The sequence below is a fragment of the Strix uralensis genome, chromosome 21 (assembly GCF_047716275.1).
Source record: "Strix uralensis isolate ZFMK-TIS-50842 chromosome 21, bStrUra1, whole genome shotgun sequence".
NCBI lineage: Eukaryota > Metazoa > Chordata > Aves > Strigiformes > Strigidae > Strix > Strix uralensis.
In genome coordinates, this window is record NC_133992.1 from 5,856,158 (window position 1) to 5,873,991 (window position 17,834).

Sequence of the window (17,834 nt, forward strand, 5' to 3'; positions counted from 1 at the left end):
TTCAGCAGGATGCCTGGGACAGGCTGGCGCGTGGCAGGTTAATTTGCCCAATCAGCAGCAAGGGTGCCTTGAACCATGCTCTGCAGGTGTTAATGGTGGTAGGAATCTGGAATCACACCCGCATTTCCTGTACAGTCTTGGTCATTTCAGGACCAATGTCTTTCCCATCGGCGGAAATTACTCGCATTTATCTACACCAACTCTGCAAAATGGCTGTGTTTCCAGTGAGTCAGCAAGTTGCTCAGCCATGCAAACCATGTATGGGCTTGCAATCAGGTATCACTGTGGAAAGCCTTAATAATTAATAGCACTTCCCATCCTGATAATGCCCTCAGGAAGGATCGGACCTCACAGTACCCCAACTGGGAAGAAGCTACCCAACTCAACGCACAAACACAACACGGGGCACAAGGGTCGTGTCAAAGGAAGCGCTGTCGCCTGGGGAGCTCTGGCTGCCCAATTTCCAGCCCAATAATTTTAAATATTCCTCCTGGGCAGAGCAATGCTGAGCGAGGCCATGTGGAGACAGTTGCAGAGCCGGCAGAGGGAGCCCGAAGTACAGAATTAATGCAAAAGAAACCTTGAAAATGTGACAAAGACTACACAGAGTTGATGTAAAGCTGGGGAGGTCACACAAAGTGCAGTCTCTAGAGCAGGCTGAGTGCACTGCGTTACTTATTAGACGTCAGATCTAATTTTTAATCAACTGTTCTCTGTGCTGGTTTTGTTGGGTTCCCCCACCCCCAGCAGCAAATAAAGCAGATGGAGGAAAATTTTTAAAAAGGGATTTCTGTCAAATCAACAATAGGTCATTAGCCAAAAAGAGGGTTTTTCTTTGCAATGCTGCAGTCAGCACTGGACAACCCCAGCAGAACAGTTGCCTGAACAGCCCTATCCTGGAGGCAAGGTCTGTGCTGTTTTTTTTTTTTTTCAAAACTAAGAGAGGGGGAAACGTTGAAGGAGAAAAAGGAAGAGCAGATTATCTTACTCCTTCACAAAACCCACACACCCAGCTCCAAATCAGTAACACAGCTGATATGTGCACAGCTTTAGGTACAATCTTACATCCTCCAATATTGGTAGGACATAAGCTCATGAAGTTCCGTACAGGAATGGATGATGGATGCAGTAATTCATCCCCGGGGAGTGCAGATCTGGTGCCTGCTGCTACCCCGAGCAGGATCAGGGCATTGGCTGGGCACAGTCAGCACTGTGGCCACCCGTTCCTCTGCTGCAAACACACAGGCCCTGAGGGAACAGACACCGGTGCAGAAATTGCCCAGAAATACCTTATTTGCTGAGCTCTGCCTTGCTGCCAGCTATGCAAAAACTCTGCAACACTTTTTAAAATTATTACTCCTTTCTAAGCTCCTGGATAAATATTACAGAACTGCATTTCAGCCTGGAAGTTTTGATGAGAATTTGGATTTTGAAGTGTGAGTTTTGTTGCTAAAGTGAGGAGTGCGCAGGCAGTCACATAACATTGCTCCTGCGGGATCTCTCCTTTCAGTGGAGATGGGAAAGCAATCAGGGCCCCCCTGCCCTCCCATAAGCGATTCAAGCACAGGTGCTTCGACATTTGCACTCCATCAACGTCTGCACGAGAGAGATAGTCAAAGAAATGATGAAGGAAAATGAATGAGGCAAATTTTATAAAAAGTGGGCAATATTAATTAAGTGTTGCCAGTTTTTTCCAGCACTAATCATGTTATCTGTGGCAATAAAAGTCACATTACGTCAGTGCCAGTACAGTATATGTTTCCAGGTAAACAGCAGTTAAACAAAAGCTCCTGAAAAGCCCGTGTTGTGTATTTTGGTAAGTGCAGAGAACAATAGAGCACTGATTTCCAGTAGAGACTGCAGAATAAAGGCTCTGCACTGCTGCCTGGGGTAAATAACACAGCCTTTATTGACTTCCTTGAGAAGAGGACTAGCTCCAACCTCGCCCCGCATTTTAATTTCAGTTTTAAGGTAAAGATTCTGAGTACTCAAGGCATAAAGATGTAGATGAAGAGGATGAGCGCAGAGGTCTGCCAAATGAAAATGGCAAAAACCAGAGACAGAGGAGTCAAGTGAAGTCTGCACCCACCGTGGTCCCAAGAGGAAGGTTACCTGTTAAGCTGTCGCAGGTTTTGGAGTGGTTGTTGCACTGGCACGGCTCGCAGGTGGTTTCGTTGAACCTGTAGTATCCATCACTGCACCGGTCACACTTCAGGCCCGTGACACCAACTTTACACTGGCATTGCCCAGAGCTGCACAGAGAAAAACAAACAGTGAAATCTGGATGTGCTGGAAGGCATCCAAAGTACAAACCTGTGGTCAGTGGCTTGGACTCCCTTTCCAGAGCGGGGAACTCTGCGCAGAAACGCCTCCTGGAAGTGGGACATGAAACCCATGGGCAACCACTTCCAAAAAGTGATGGGGAGTTCAAGAACAGCTGAGTCTCTGCAAAACCAGTTGCCCTGACAGCAATTTACAGCTGGACATCAGAAATCATCACTTGTTCTTGTTTTGGCCCAAAGCCATCCCCATCATCAGCCCCCAGCAGATGCTTCGACAGCCCCTCTCCAGTCCCAGCTTCACCAAGCACGGGCCCCAGGCCCTGCAGGACACTGGGACGCCTGTGATGGCTACACCTAAACAATAAAAGAGCACCCACATGGATAATCACCTCCCCTCCACATCGGTGCTGAGCGGCACCTCCTGGATTTTCGGGCAAGCGGACAATTCCCTGCTCACCACCTGCCTTCCCAGCTCCCCCGAGAGCCGGCACAGCAGCTCCAGTGTCTCGCTCAGGTTTCTGCCTGGGCAGGCGTCAGCCACCTGCACTCCCTCCATGATCCTGTTTATCCCTTCCACGCAACATCTCCACAGCCGCCCAGGCAAAGCCCCTCTCTCCAGTCGACTTCTCCTGCCCAGTAAGAGCCAAGCAAAGACAAGAGAGGGTTTTTGCTTCCCCAGCGGTTTCCACTACGGCTAACCCCAGTCAGGAGCCTGTTTACTTGGGCACCAAGTCTGACTGCACCGCGGGTGGAGCTCTGCACAGTTAAAGTAGAGGGTATTGGTGTTAGCTGGCATGAGCAAATACCAGCAGGCTATAAAAAGCAAAGGTTACCCTCATTCCTTTGGCTTTCCATGCCAGTCTCTCCACATAGAGGCTTCAAATCCATCACTGTCCTAAGCGCCTTTATATACCAGCAGCATTTAGGCTCAGCTCTTGGAAGAAGCACAGGAATGGATAAAATGCTCTTTCCCATCAACCCCCCGGCACGGCGGCTGCCGGCCGTGGCTCATCCCACCTGCACACGTAGGAACTGTTAATGCCTGAGCCAAGGGCGAGAGCCACAGAAATGCCTCTCCACATCTCCCACAGCCCTGGGGCGACCTGCAGGAAACCTCAACCCCTGCGTGCTGCACAGGGAACCCAAATAAATCTGATTCGGTCTCCTCCAGGAGAAGGATTTATTTGCAGCTGCAGGATTTATTTGCAGCCAAGGCAGGTACCATCCACAGAGCACCCCTTGCACACCGCTGATGCACCCTCCTCTTAGCTCTCCCCCTGTATAACCTCCACCCCATTCATACACTTTTTTAATTCAGTATTTCAGGGTTCGGTGTGCCTGCACAAAGATAATCTATTGTTCTCCCTCACTCCTCCTGGGGAAGAGTGAGCAATGCACAATTTGCTTCTAAAAGCCCCTAGAAAAATCTGCTGATTAAAACTAATAGAGGCTGAGGCTCCAAATGGCTTGATGCACTGTTGATGTGTTGTTTTTATTTAAAATGCAGTAGATTGGAACGTTTTTGGGAAGACATTGCTTCTGTTAAAAATTAACATAATTTAGTATTTCTGTTATTCGTTTGCTTGCCAAAGGAAGACGAAATACTCAAAGGCACACGAAAATACGGAACTCAGCCCAAGTGGCTACACAATTAAATAGCTCCAGAATATGAAACTTCAAGCATATTTAATGGACTGATTACGAGAAGGAAAAAGAAATACGATGTTTTCTTGCTCTCCAGACCATTATCTGGAATTGCTGCAGGCAGATGCAGCATTCAAAGGGATGCTGTTAAGCAGCTCAGTATGTTTGACTTTTAAAGTGCTTTTCACAAGACCTAACATTAATCCAAATGTTGTCACAGTGTTTAAAATAAGAGCAAACAAAAAGCAGTTTGTTTTTATTTGCTTCTGACTGCTACCAGACAGATATTCCTGTAAGCGGGCAGGGGACAGGCAGAGCCAAGAAAGGAAAAGCAACTAATTTGGGGAGGAACTGATATTTCTGATATTTAGCCTGAAAACACATCTTCTGGGGATGTGCCCTATGAGTAGGACTTTACAGGACCAAGCACTAGAGCTGTATAACCTTCACCCTCCCAGGTTTCCTCCTGGAATCCAGGGTGCTCCATTTTACTCTCTCCTGTCCCTCGATCAAGCCTTTATCTTAATGACACCATCCTCTTCCTCCCAGCTGGCACCCTTCCATCCAGACTCCCACTTCATTTCTTTAAAGGAGGTTTATTTCCTCGATGACTCTGCTAAATCTCAATGCAGCATTTTGGGGCAGTGTCCCTTGATTTTACTTGTTAGTTTAAAAATAACAGGAAAGAAAGCTATTTAAAAAAAAAAAAAGTTTTGGAAAGTTTGGTTTTAATGCCTCTCAAGCAGACCTTTTCTCAACATGTTACACATGGCACAGAGCCAAGTTCTGCATGTGCAAGAATTAAATCACTCAGCAAATATAAAGCTTTGCCTGTGGTCATTGCTTCCATAGAATAAAGCCCCCTTACAACACTCCTTTTCATAGCTCCAGCCCAGTAAAGACTGTCAGACACTTTTTAAAGCAAAGGTCAATGATATAAATGCATTGAAACCACCAAAAAAAAAAAAAAGTCCTGTTAACAGACCGATTGTGCCCATAAAAATCCAGAAACTTGAAAGAAAAGACCCACAGTTTAATACTTGCACAGTGAGAACTGAACTGGATTTTGAGTATCAGCCAGGAATTTCTTTTTTGGGGGAAGTGGGGGGGAAGGAGGGGGAAGGGAAGAGGGAAACATTTTGATGCAGCAACATCAGTTGCTCAACTCCATTTCAGATGGTTATTAACTCCACTGAAGCCAGCCAATTTTTAGCTCTCACAAAAGAATTGATGGAAGGATGTGTTGGGACAAAATCAGACTTCCAGTAACACAAGTCTCCTGCCAGCCTTGGTTTCTAATAGATTTTTACAAATATACTTGCTTTAAAGACCATGTAGGTAGTGTATATCACCATCACATCATCCATCAACTTTATATACATTTCCTAATGATTAAAAACATCACCAGTACGAGAGATCCTGGCAGCCGGAGCAGGCAGCAATTAGCCAGCCAGGGGGGACAGGGGCAGAGCACATGCAAGGCTCGGATCCGACACCAAGTGATCCGACCCTCCAGGGGTGAGGGCTACAGGCGAGGTGTGGGACCCCCCAAACCAGGAGCTCATGCATCCAGTCGCCCTCAGACCTTGGGCTCCAAGTTATGCCTTAGGATCCGCTGCCTCGACGCCTGCCCAGTGATAGCCTGGGGCTGGACAGCACCCGCCGGCAGGATGCGGCCACCCCGGGCAGCAGCAGGCCAGCAGACACCGAGGAGGGGGCTGCAAATACAAGCAAAATATTGGGCAAGGGGAACAGCCTACACCCCAAAATGTGTCTGCAAAAGGCAAGTCTGATTTCACTTCCACCCCCCACTGCCCCCTTCCACTCCGCCCAAGGGGAACAGCCACAGGATGCTGGAAATCCCATCACTCGCCAAGTGATTTGTGCCACTAGTGGCAACAAAATGTTCCCTGTGGTGGGATTTTACACAGGACTGCAGCTTTACAGCTACAGAAGCTACAGGGATACAACAGAGACACCCCTCCCTGTGCATTACTGTGGCTACTGTTAAACAGAAGGATTGCAGATAGCTTTGACCTCACTTGAAAGTGTCCTAGGAGGAAAGCGAGGAAAGCACGGAAAACAGGTAACACCTCCAAAATCCTGCCTCACTCCTGGCCTGAAGCTGCAGAGCATCCTGCAGATAATTTTCTACCAGGTCTTGATGGCCGGGGAAGGACACACTGACGGGATGGGCTCCGCCTGGGAGCTCGGGCAATGCCCTAACCTTGCCCCGCTCAGCACAGGACAGCTTGGGAACTCGAGGCCTCGCCACAAGGGAAAAAAAAAGGTATTAAAATATCTGTGATCTGAGACAGATCACAATGGTCGCAATGTGCAGTTGCATCTGCAATGGCTCTCCACTTCTCCTCCACAGAAACATCATTAAGTTAGCAGGGACATGACAGACACGAGATGGATGGGAAGACAGAGGACCATAGCCTTAAGGACTGTTTGGAGGCATGCTGTGCACGGTTTAATGGTGTAACAGAAAACCCTTAGCAAGCTCTAATCGTTTATTTTCTTCTTTTTTTTTCCAAGGAGGAGGGAAGGGAGAAATTCATTTTGAATGTTTTCCCAGCTGCCAGAAAAACCTGGATGCCCAGCTGCTGTGGAGACTCCAGGGGCTGCCTGACCAAGTCGAAGCCAGCCAAAACGGTACAGCACCAAGCTTTTGTGCCTTTATTTTTAAAACATATAAGACTGGTAAGGTGTTGGAGCAGAGTCAGAGAAGGAGGGAGCTCCCACGGGTCTCAACGCAGGGCAGACCATGCGGATGAGCCACACAAAAGCCCCCACGGCTTTGAAGGAGAGCTTTGCCAAATACATTTACTGTCTTCACCTTGAAGCCCAGAGCGTATGTACGCACACCTCACACCACAGCATCTCCCAGAACCATCCCCAGAAGAGCCTGTGAGGAACCACACTGCCCTGGGAAAGCGGAAAGCAAGAGCTACAGCCTTCCCTGCCCCAGCAGCATCTCCAGCTTCGCCTGCCTCCCCATCCCCTCCCAGCCACCACCTTCAAATCCTCGGATTACAGATATGCCCATCATTCATCCCAGCAGGGCCCGGAGGTGTTCCTGTAACATACACAATTAACAGCAACAGCAGCGCTCCGTATGAATGAGGAAAACCGTGTTGCTGAACTACGAGCATCTGTAAAACAACCCTCATGAAAAGGCTTTGTCACACTTTGATAGAATAAGACAAAAGGATGCTGCACAAGATTAGGAGGATTCAGAAAAGATGTCGCTAAAAATGGTGTGTTTCTCCAGCGAGCCCAGCTTCTTTTGTGCTGATTTTCTGTGATGTCTGACAGCAGCCAGGGAATAAATCTCTCTTTAAATTTTTCTGGGCAATGTAGGAAAGTTAACATTTGAAAGCTAAACGCTCCAAGACACTTCCGTGGAAAACCAACACTGTTAACACTCATCCTGAGCAAACAGAGAACCCTCGTAACCCATGTGTTGATTTTCCTTTAGGTCAATTAATTTGAATATCAGCACGTGGGGAAGCAGAGAGCAGGAAAAAGCCCCACGTAGCACGTCGTTGGGTTTCACCTCCCCGCTCCCTCAGCTCGAACCAAAGCCACCGTCAGCCGAAACGCTTTGGTGGAAGGGTTAGTGCGACCACGGCCAAGCCCTGCGCCCGCCGCCCTGCTCAGAGCTGCCTTTGTGGAAGGCAGAAGAAGCGGGGCTTTATTGCGGCAAACATTGGGCCATTGTGCGCCACATTCCTCGCTTTGTGCCGGGGGACAGCATCTGTTTATATGGCAGCCCTCGACGGAGCGGGGACACTTCACAGCTCTGAAAGGCCATTCTGTAAATGTCAAAGGGCCACCTTGTCTGGCCACCGCCGCCTCCACGGCCCCGTCTCCCCCGCCAAGGATGCCCCGCGTTGCTGGGAAAGCCGGGGAACTCCAGCCCGGGGCTATGCTGTCTCCTCTGGGTGCCCTCCCAGCACCACCCTCCAGGACTTTGGTGGCTCAGGAGGGAGGAAGCGATGGGAAGACCACGATGGCCCTGAAGAGGGAGGTTGGATGGAGTCCTCTATGGTTTGGCATGAGGAAGAGCAGCAAAAGCCTAACTAACTGCAAAATGTCAGCCCCAAACGGTGCATCCTGACTTCCCAGAGCATCCCCTAGAGATCACGGCAATATGGGGATGGGACAGACAACCTCAACGCAGAGGAGGACACATCAATGGGGAAGGCAGGGAGATGGGGCTGGTCCCCACTCGACACACCGGTTTTGCCCAGTGTAGTCCCTCCATCCTCCAGATCTCTACAGATGCCTCTTCTTGGGCAGCAGAAAAAGGCACAGGCAGCAAGCACTGCCTGAAGTCAGGCTGGGCACCACCTTCCCCAAACCAGAATTCAGCCATAAGAGCTTAAAAAGTTGAGCCAATATTTTTTTTTGAGGGCAGTCAATGCTTACTAGAGCAGCAAGTCTGCAACAGACAACACAGGAATGGGAAAGCCTGCTGGAAAAATCAACAAAATAACAGGATTTCTGAGAAGCTCAATTACTGTAGGGGAGATGATAACAATCTACCTTTCCCTGCCGCTGTGTCCAGTCACTCATTCATTTCCCATCCCTGTCTGCAACCAGATAAAAATGGGTGCAGGTACAATATTTACCTGCTTGTGGGGGAAGAGAGGAGGAGAGCTAATCGGATGTAAAGGATGAGAGTCTGTAACAGCAGAGAGATTTAGATAATTAAAGCACACAGAAAAATATGCTCTAACGGGGTATTCTTCTGCTTTTATGACGTCCACATGTAACAATTTCCGCTACAAAAAAAAAAAAAAATCTGTTCTCTGCAGAGTGATGCTGACAAGGCATTACTGGGAGATAATGAGCCACTGCTTGTGCTCAGCCAATCTATAAAAGGGAGAGCAGTCTTTTTAAAATAGGGGAAAAGGTGGGGGAGACTGTGGTTTGGTTGGGTTTTTTTTTAAGAAAATAAGTCCTTGAGGAGTTGGGCTCCCAAGGCCTCATCTCCAAAGGGGAGCAGTGCCCAATGTGGTTTACTGGACTGATAAAATACAGTAGGATGGAAATACAGTTCCCACGCAAAGAAGAGACATTTCAGAAGTGTGATGACACTCTAAAGACAGAAAATGAAGATTTTCTGAATGCAAAATGAGAACTCCACTGCCTTCCCCCACATAACCTCCTGGAATTGGAATGGGCAGAAGCCCTGGGGGTCCCTCTCATCTCAAACCATTGCCACGAGCACCCTTCCTGCACAGGCTGGTCAAGCTCCACAAAAACCTTGAATTTCAATGGATCTGTATTTCCTGACTAACAAAAAAGCCCTCAAATTCTGCCCCATGTAGCTTCATACTGCATGATGCTCAAGGTGTGCCTAGTCTGTGACCCAGCTGGGTGCTTCCCAAGGCCACCAGGACCCCTGTTCCTTACCGCTTCCCCCCTCCAGGGGCTCTTTGCATCTTTTCACATCCCACCACCTCTGCAAACCCAGCGTGCGGCTCTCCCTGCCCAGCTCCCCGAGCTCCTTCAGAAACCCCAGCCCTTATTCAACGTCCTTAACAAAGAACACTGTCCAGTGCTGCTGACCTTACTCTCACCAGCAATGCTCTTGCAAATCCGTATGAGTAAGGGTCACAAGATCAGCCTCTCCAAAGAGAAGCCCACTACAAAGAAGGCTTACAGGGCTGGAGACTGCCCAGCTCACAGCACTCCTCTTTCAGCCCCGCAGCATCCCTGCTCCAGGGGACAGCCATGTATAAATGCTCTCAGGGACACTCTGCCTTAATTCTTTTTAATACAAACACAAAGCATGAGATCCCCTTGAGGGGGCAAAACGTCTCTGAATTAACACTTTTCCATTTATATGCATGCTTTATTTTTTTTTTCCTTTTTTTTTTTTTTTTTTAAAAATGGAAATGAGTGACAGGAGCTCTCTCTAACATGACTTATGCTGAGCCTGCAGCACAAACCATGCATGAACCAGGATCACACACTGCAGAGCTGTCTCCTCAGCCAGCAGTGAGGAAAGGCTGCTCAGTTAGTGAAGGAGCAGAGAGCTGCACTCTTGGGCAGTGTGTTTCAGTGCTGGACATGAACCAAAGCTGATGTCACCTCCTCTGCTTCCCATCACCCTTCTGCTTGTGGGGAAACTGAGGCACAGACAAGGGGAGCAACTTAAATTGATTCACAGACCCCAGTTTAACATGCACCTGTTTTCCTTAGGGAACAATGACAGTGTATCATGTGTGTTTAGTTTAGAGCTTTTTAAGGGAACTGAAAAAACCTAACCCAGATTAGATGGTTAATCCAGGTTTAGCTAAACCACATGGGAATTCTTAAATTCCCAACGTGCCTTCAGCTCTCCTCTTGCTCACTAGCACAATGGTGCAACAGAAGTTGAAGGCTGCATCACCTTGTCTTCCCTAGAACCAGGGTAAGTTAGTTTAAAACACAAAACCTCCCAGGGAAATAGGGATTCGAGGGCTGAACCCTTCTGCTGGGCAGAAGCATCTCATAGCACCTTCTCTGCTTTGCAGCCCTCCTCCTCCGTTCACATCCCAAATTGTGGGGTGCAAGAGCACCCACATGGGCTAAACACGCAGTCCCTGCGGCTGTGGGGCCACGCTTTGGAGAAAAGCCACAACATCCTACACGCTGGGCTAGGAAAACCTCGAATGAATGCCTTGCAAGAGGTACATCAAAGCAGTAACACCTCTCCCTCCCTGCACCAAGGGGCAGGGCTGGGCAGGGAAGCCCTGTGCCAGCACGCAGCACACTGGGTCACCCTGGGCCACCCTTGGCCAGTTTTTACCCATGTTTGCAGGCCAGTGTGGGGTTGGCCAGTGCTGCTAGCAAGGTTGAAATAAATAAATTAAAAAATAATTGAGAGTCATTTGAAATCTCCTGCTCACCAGCTGCGTACCACACAGTGCCTCTTTCAGGCTGGGCTCTGCCTGGGCGCAGTCTTGCTCCTTTAAATGAATCAGCCAGAGGACAGGTTTACACAGGAAAATTATTTCCGCGTGCGTTTCAATAGCTGTGCCTGTGCAGCTCCTCGTGTCGGTGCATGACTGCTGCTTTGCAGCAGAGAGAGGCTTCCCCGGATCCAAACCCCACTCCCCTCGCCCCGGGCAGTGTCCCGCCACATCCTGGGGCTGCCGTGGGGAGCGGCCGCTGTGCCGGCTCTCGCCCCGCCACCAGTCAGCTGGGGACACGAGTGGCATTTTGGGCAAAGCCACACTGCAGGAGGCGGAGGGCTGGGGTGTGCCGGGCACTGCAGAAACACTGTGAGGAGCCCCTGGCCAGGAGGGCTGGGGACCACAGTCCCCCCCCAGACTGTCTTTCCTGTCTCTGGCTTGGCTCCTTGCCCAGCCGTAGGGAGCAGGAGATGAGAGTTCAGGCACAGGACTCTGCTCACATAAAAAAAAAAAAGAAAAATAAATGCACAGGGGTGCAAGCCTGGGAGATGTGGGCTGACCAGCCTGGGCGTGGTGACCTTCTCCAGCATCATCACCTTCACCTTTGCCTCCTCCACCAGGTAGGGACGTTCTTGCTTCCTCAGAGGACAGACAGGTGGACAATGCAGCTTTCAACACAACGTGTCCAAAAGATGGTGTGAGATGCAGCTGGTGGGGGGGCAGCTCCCAGTTAGGGCCATGTCGCCATGGGCTGGGGCCACCACCAGCCACCCTCCCCTCCCAGGCACTGTCCCCAGGGGCTCTGCAGCAGGAGCACAGCCCTTCCAGCTCAGCCCCTGCGCCCACATGAGTCACTGTCCTCCTTCTCCACTACTCTGACCTTGACCCTTGAAACTTCAGCTTCTTTCTCCACCCTTCCTCTACGGACTATGAACACTTCCAGGCCACAGCTATCTTTAGCAAGCATCTACACACCATCCAACCCAGTGAAATGTGGTTTTATCTGAGGTTTCTAGGCGTTACCGCAACAGGGACAACACACTCCCCCCTCTCAGAGATGTGTCAGCCCTCTCCGCGCAGCCCAGGATTGCATCCAGCCCCGCAGCAGGCTCCAAATTCAACTAAACACAGCTTTTCATCTAACAAAAATCACCCAAACCAGAACACGGAAATCCTCTGCCACCCCAGAGGGGGATCTGTGTGGATCTCCCCAGATAATCAAATTTAAAACACCACCAAAACAGACCTTTGATTAGCAGCCGTGGAGTCCATTCGTAGCGACAACATGTCAGGTCAATGTTCACTCCCAAAATCAACTGTCTGCCTCAGGAAAGGGATTTTTTTATTTTTATTTGATGGTCTGCATCTGAGGTCTCATTAATAGTGTACTTGGGTGTGCCATCTGGCCGGCCATAGAGCACGCCTAGAAATAATACTAATAATCATCATATGGTGGTGCTTTAAAAGGCCATTTTACAAAAGCCTGGGGAAGCTGGTTGAAAGCTCTCAGGCACGTTTTGTGTGCCCCGAGAGCTCAGCCTTCAGGCAGTCTGCCTCTCAAATCAGACGCTGTCAAAAAGGGTCAGAGTCCAAAATTACGCTGCTGTTTTACTTAGAGACTCATCTGAACAGCGGTTGCTTTTTTCTTAAGCCAGCACACAGGAATTGACTTGTGCAAGTTAGAGCTGGACTGGTGCTTTAAAAAAAAATAAAAAAATACAGCTTACAGTATTTTGAATGTCATCGGAACAGAAGCTGGTTGCTGGTGCTGGGCAACGCTTGCATGTCTCATCCCAAGCAGGGCTTGCCCCGAGGGACACGCACCACTCATCCAGGGACTCGGCAGCAGGTAGACCCAGGGCTCCAGACCCAACATTTCCAGAACAAAAGCCAAAAATCTCATTCCTGGATTCACACACACATCTCCTTGCAATGCAGATGAGGCTCTCCCGCCCGTCGGGACAGACCCAACGCAGGGACACAGCCCAGGCCCCTGCCCCGCCAGATTTTGCATCCCTCGTTTTCCCATACACATCCCTGTGCAGGAGGCTGCCCATCTCGCAGCCATACTGCTGCCCCCAGCCCCACAACACAGACAACTGACCTAATTTTCTTCTTTTTAAACACCCAGAGGTCATCTCAGTCTGCAGCAAACCTCACTGAGCAGGGAAGAGAAACACAGAGCAATCTCTGTTAACATCAGTTCCCCTCTCCAACCTTCCTCCAAATTTTGCCCTGAGTTGCCTCTTCAAAATGCCCAAGGATCCACACCTCCCACATCCCTCAAGGCTGTAAATGGTGACGAAGAGGAGAAGCTAGGGAGGTCCCCTGCCATTTCTGGGTCCATACACGTTGGGGTTGGGTGTGATGGCTCACTACGTGCATGAACTCCACCTCATTCTCCTTCATGACTTGGAGCATCTCACCTGAAGTTCCCAAGGGCGTTTCTTGGCTCGCTCCACGCAGCGAGACGTGGGGAGACGTCACCCACGTTCACGCTTTGCCTGCTGCCTGGTGACTCAGTTGGGGCGAGAACACTCCCTCCCAGTCAACCCAGTTGCTCCAGCACTGTCTCCCTCCTCTCCCAGCCCTTAATGATAAGATTTGCCCCATCTGCCTTTCTGCCCAATTTGCATTTCCTGTAGATCTGACCTAACTCAGATTTTCTAGTCTGTGGCAAACCCTGATGCTTCCAGGCACATCTTCCCATACCTATAACAGCCACTAAAAAAAGTGAAAAACTCTCACTCTCCACCCCCAAGAATCACCTTTTTTAGTAAGAAGGTCACTCTAGTCAACTGGAGCATTGCTTTTAGGTTCTGATTTTTCAGAGCTTATGCAAGCAGAAAAACACAACATTGAAACAAAAAGGAAGGACATAAACAGAGAATTTCGGTGTTTGGAAAAAAAAATAATTATAAAATAATTACAAACAGCATGGCCCTGCAGAACATTTCGATTCTGACTCAGCCCCAGCCTTGGCAGGAAAGTGCAGGTGCTCGACTCACGCCGAGCCTGGACCAAACCCTAAAAGACAACAAGGCTGATGCCAGCACAAGGCAGCCAGTGCAGCAGAAGCCCAACACACCCGCACGCAGGTACCGCTTCCCTTGCGGGGCCCTGGAGAAGGGTCAGGGGCTCCGGGAGAGCCTTTGCTGCTCCTTTCTGGTGGCAGCAGGAGCAGGGAACCCGGGAGGGCTGGAAGTCGTTGCAGGGTGATTTGTTGGGGGGTATCCTCCAAGGAGAGACCTTGCAACTCACTGCCCTGTGAGCACGAGAAGGGGAGCCAAAGGGTCAGGCTGCTGCTCAGACCGTTCTTTGCAGGAATACAGACACCCTCAACTCAGCAACACAGCTCTAATGACTGACGGATCGCTGGCTGGAAAAAAAATAATTGCGCCTGGCTTATAAAAGGCAAGATGTGAGGGTGGGTAAGGTGAAATGAAGAGGAACACATTCATTATACAAGACCTCAAAGCATCAGCTACGGTGACTTTTTTAACACAGCGAAGGAGAGGAGGCAGCAGGGTTAAACACCAGGCGAGGCAGGAGCCGCTCGGCAAGGGCAGAGCACAAAGCTTCACTTGCCTCTGGTGTAACAAATATCCCTTTGGAAAACAAACCTCTGCAAAGCTCCTCTGCTCCCCTCCTGAACTCAAGCGTGAAGGCAGTCCCGTCTGATAGGGACTTAGAGGAGAGGTTCTGCTTCCATACAACTCACAAATACAAGTTAACTCCCTTGTGGGCTGCTGGGGCTTTTGCCACAGCTATGGATATTTTTATAATCCAGATCTTGAAAGAGAGGAAGAATATGCTTCATGAATTTTTATAAGGCCAGCTTCCTTCCTGCTTTTTCTTTTCTTTTATTTTATTTTTTTTAATACTAGCACCAGATGACAAGATCCACTCTTGCCTGATCTGCATCCCAAATCCTGAAATACCCCCAGATCCCAATGTCGTGCACACAGTCCCCACCCCAGGGAGGCTCAGCAAAACGCCGCCTTTACTCACTCATCACACTGGGCGCTGCTGGAGCCGGCAGGGCTGCAGCCGCAGGGACGGCACCGCTGGCTCCTCTGCTCCGGGTAGAAACCCTGGGCGCAGCTCTCGCACCGCAGCCCCGCGTAGCCATCGAGGCAGGGGCACTGCCCCGTCGTGCTGTTGCATTCGGCCGCGCTGGTGCTCCCCACGGCGCTGCAGTTGCACAGGACTCCTGCAAGGAGAAAGAGAAGCTGAAACCAGTTGTGCTGGGGGGCACGGCACCGAGCAAGACCCCGAGTGGGGCCAGCGTCACGGCTGCCCCCCCTTTGCTAACCCCATGTTGGAAATAGCATCGCTGAAAGGATGGTATTTGCTTTAAAATATTGAGGTGGTAAAGAAAATGTTGGGAGCACCCTGGGGTTTGAATCCTTCATGGTTCATGTTTCAAATTTCTCTTCAAAAAAGAGCTAGAAGATTATGGGTTTAACTACTTAAATACATATATATGTAGCTGTATATAATGCCTGTACGTATTATATACACACACACATGGTTATGTGACTCCAGGAGCTGACAAGTGCTAGCTGTTGTAATTAGGATAAACTCAGCAACAGGTGGCAAAATCACTAATTATAAGATCCTCCATTTCACACCATTGGAACAGCCCTGATTTACCAACAGGCTGGTTGTTACAACACAGGACATACACAATACACACCTACATGACGATGAGATGCTCCTGGAGAACAGACACGGAATGCCCTGACCAGGAGCCAGGGTTGCTCCAGGCATTTGGGCCGATGGCAGAGGTCCCCGCTGCAGCAGCCCAAGCTCCCCTGAAAATCTGCCCTCAGGGGAGCACTGACCATGTGAAAGCTGCTTTAAAAACTGGGGCGGCGGGGCTGGGGGCAGGATGGAGACCTGCCTGCTGCCCTTCACCACCTAAACCACAACAGGCCACCTTCACACTCCCCCCCAGGACCCACACGTGTGCTTTGGGGACGCTCATTTACAGGGGTTATGGAAAGCATGCACTGAGCAGACACCTTTGTAAGAGTGAAGCAAATCTTTTGATCAAGTGATGAATTCCCAGTCCCCTCGCACATTATTTCTCATAATATTTTAAAGCACCAAATGCACTGAAGAGAACAACCTCTCCCCGGCAATTTGTTTCTGCCAAGAGCTTTATCTCTGTTCCTTCATTGCAAAATATTTAGTGCCTTAATAATTTAAAGTATTTTTCTGCCAAGAGTGAATTATAAACAAGGATTATTTGCAGAAATAGTGCATAAAGCATTGGGGGCTTTATGCAACCGCTGGTATTTGTTATTCCCTGAGAAAAGCCGGTATTCAGGGCACTTCATGAGAGGGGTGGGGCCAGGTCCCCATCCCAAGAAAACTTGACTTAAAGCTCAAATCACATCAAGAAGATCCAACACTAATGCTCTAAGACAGCAGGAATATTTCACATGATTATTTAACATTTATATTGCACACTCGTGCCCCAATCCAATAGAAAGGACCTCAGCAGGTGCCTGGATCGAACCACACTTAAAACCCAGTGACTGAATAAAGATTAATTTCTGAATACGTCAGTAATCTGCTGAAGTCAGACCACACTGAAGACCTCAGAGCATCTTTGGAAACACAAGCCATAAGGTCCCCTGCGTCACAGCAGCATTGTAAAGGCTCCCCGGTGTCCGTCCTTCCCGGGGAGCAGCCCTCGCCCTGGGCACATTCGCTGGTGGGCTGGAGCAGAACGGGGAGGCAGATTATAGAGCAGTTTGCCAAAAACACATTAAATGAACATAAAACCACCATTATAGGTTGATTTTCCAAGGCACGCTACAAGCCAAGTGGGAGGAAAGATCGCCCTCTCCCCAAAAAGGGACCCTACAGACGCCGCAGGACCTCTCTAACCAACAGCCAGCCAGGCTGCAGCACCCGGCTCTTCAATAGCCCCCAGCGCTTTTACTTCTCACCTGTTTTCTTCCAACACACAAAGAAGTACCAGTTATTTATCTTTGTTACTCTATCAGTACATGCACAGTATCCCCACAGAAGTCATTTTGTACCTATACACCTGTGAAATTGCACTTAAATTTTCTTCAATCTAAACTAGCAAATAGGACAAACACCTCAAGATCTGCAATTATCTACTTCAGCAGCCACTTCACATAATGAACCAAATTCCCATCTCAATTATCCAAGCGGAACCTTATCGATTTGGGCACTTGGGCTTCTCCCAGCCAGCACGAGCTGTGAAAACTTGTTGAACAAAAGCACTTCGGAGTTTGTCAAACACGCTTCAAAACAAATTTACCTTTCAAAGCTCATTACACGTAGCGCCATTAAACTTGCTAGACTTGATTAAGAAAAGAAAACAAGCATGGTATCAGTTCTAACGGCGACGTGAGGCACTGAGGGCAGGTCCAGCACCGCAGCAACGAGCTGCTCTGCACGGAGACCACCCTTGTGCTCCAGGAACATCACAGCCAGAGCCACCACCGGCTGCACGCCGAGTCCATCCCGACGCTCCAGCAGCATCAGCCGAAAGCTGAACTTCTTTGGCTGGAAAGTGATGGGTGCTACAAGTCAAATTCCCATTCAAAATGCTGCCATCCTGCTGCACACATGCGATGGGAGAGAGTCCCTCCACACCGATGGGGACCATCCACAAGCACTGCCCCGCTCCTGCCCTCTCCAGCCAGCCAGCACTGATGGACGTGGCTTGCCAGGAGCCATCAGAGCCCAAAAGGGCACAGGGGCACAGCCAGTACCTGGACACATTGCTGTGAAAATTAAGTAGCCTTATGCACCGCAAGAGCCTGAAAGGCCCTTAGTGAGGCAGGGCTGTGCTGTAGCAGGTTTGATGAACTTGACTGATGAACTTGGGTTTTGTGGCCATGCTTGCACTAAGGGAAAAAGGACGCCTGTCCCCAAATATATTATACTGACAGGAGAGGGGAGAACTGATGTTGACAGCATACCACCTTCCAAGAAAATCAGCCAT

The 17,834-nt window shown here is 49.5% G+C and overlaps 1 protein-coding gene across 1 annotated transcript in view; it reads right to left on the reverse strand.

Moving 5' to 3' along the window:
• Positions 1 to 17,834, reverse strand: part of MEGF9 (multiple EGF like domains 9) — a 62,185-nt gene that overhangs the window by 11,739 nt on the left and 32,612 nt on the right. The window contains exons 8-9 of the mRNA XM_074891181.1: positions 14,852 to 15,053; positions 2,113 to 2,252 (exon numbers count right to left, since the gene is read on the reverse strand). Coding sequence (XP_074747282.1) covers positions 2,113 to 2,252; positions 14,852 to 15,053 — 342 coding nt within the window. The remainder of the gene's footprint in view (positions 1 to 2,112; positions 2,253 to 14,851; positions 15,054 to 17,834) is intronic.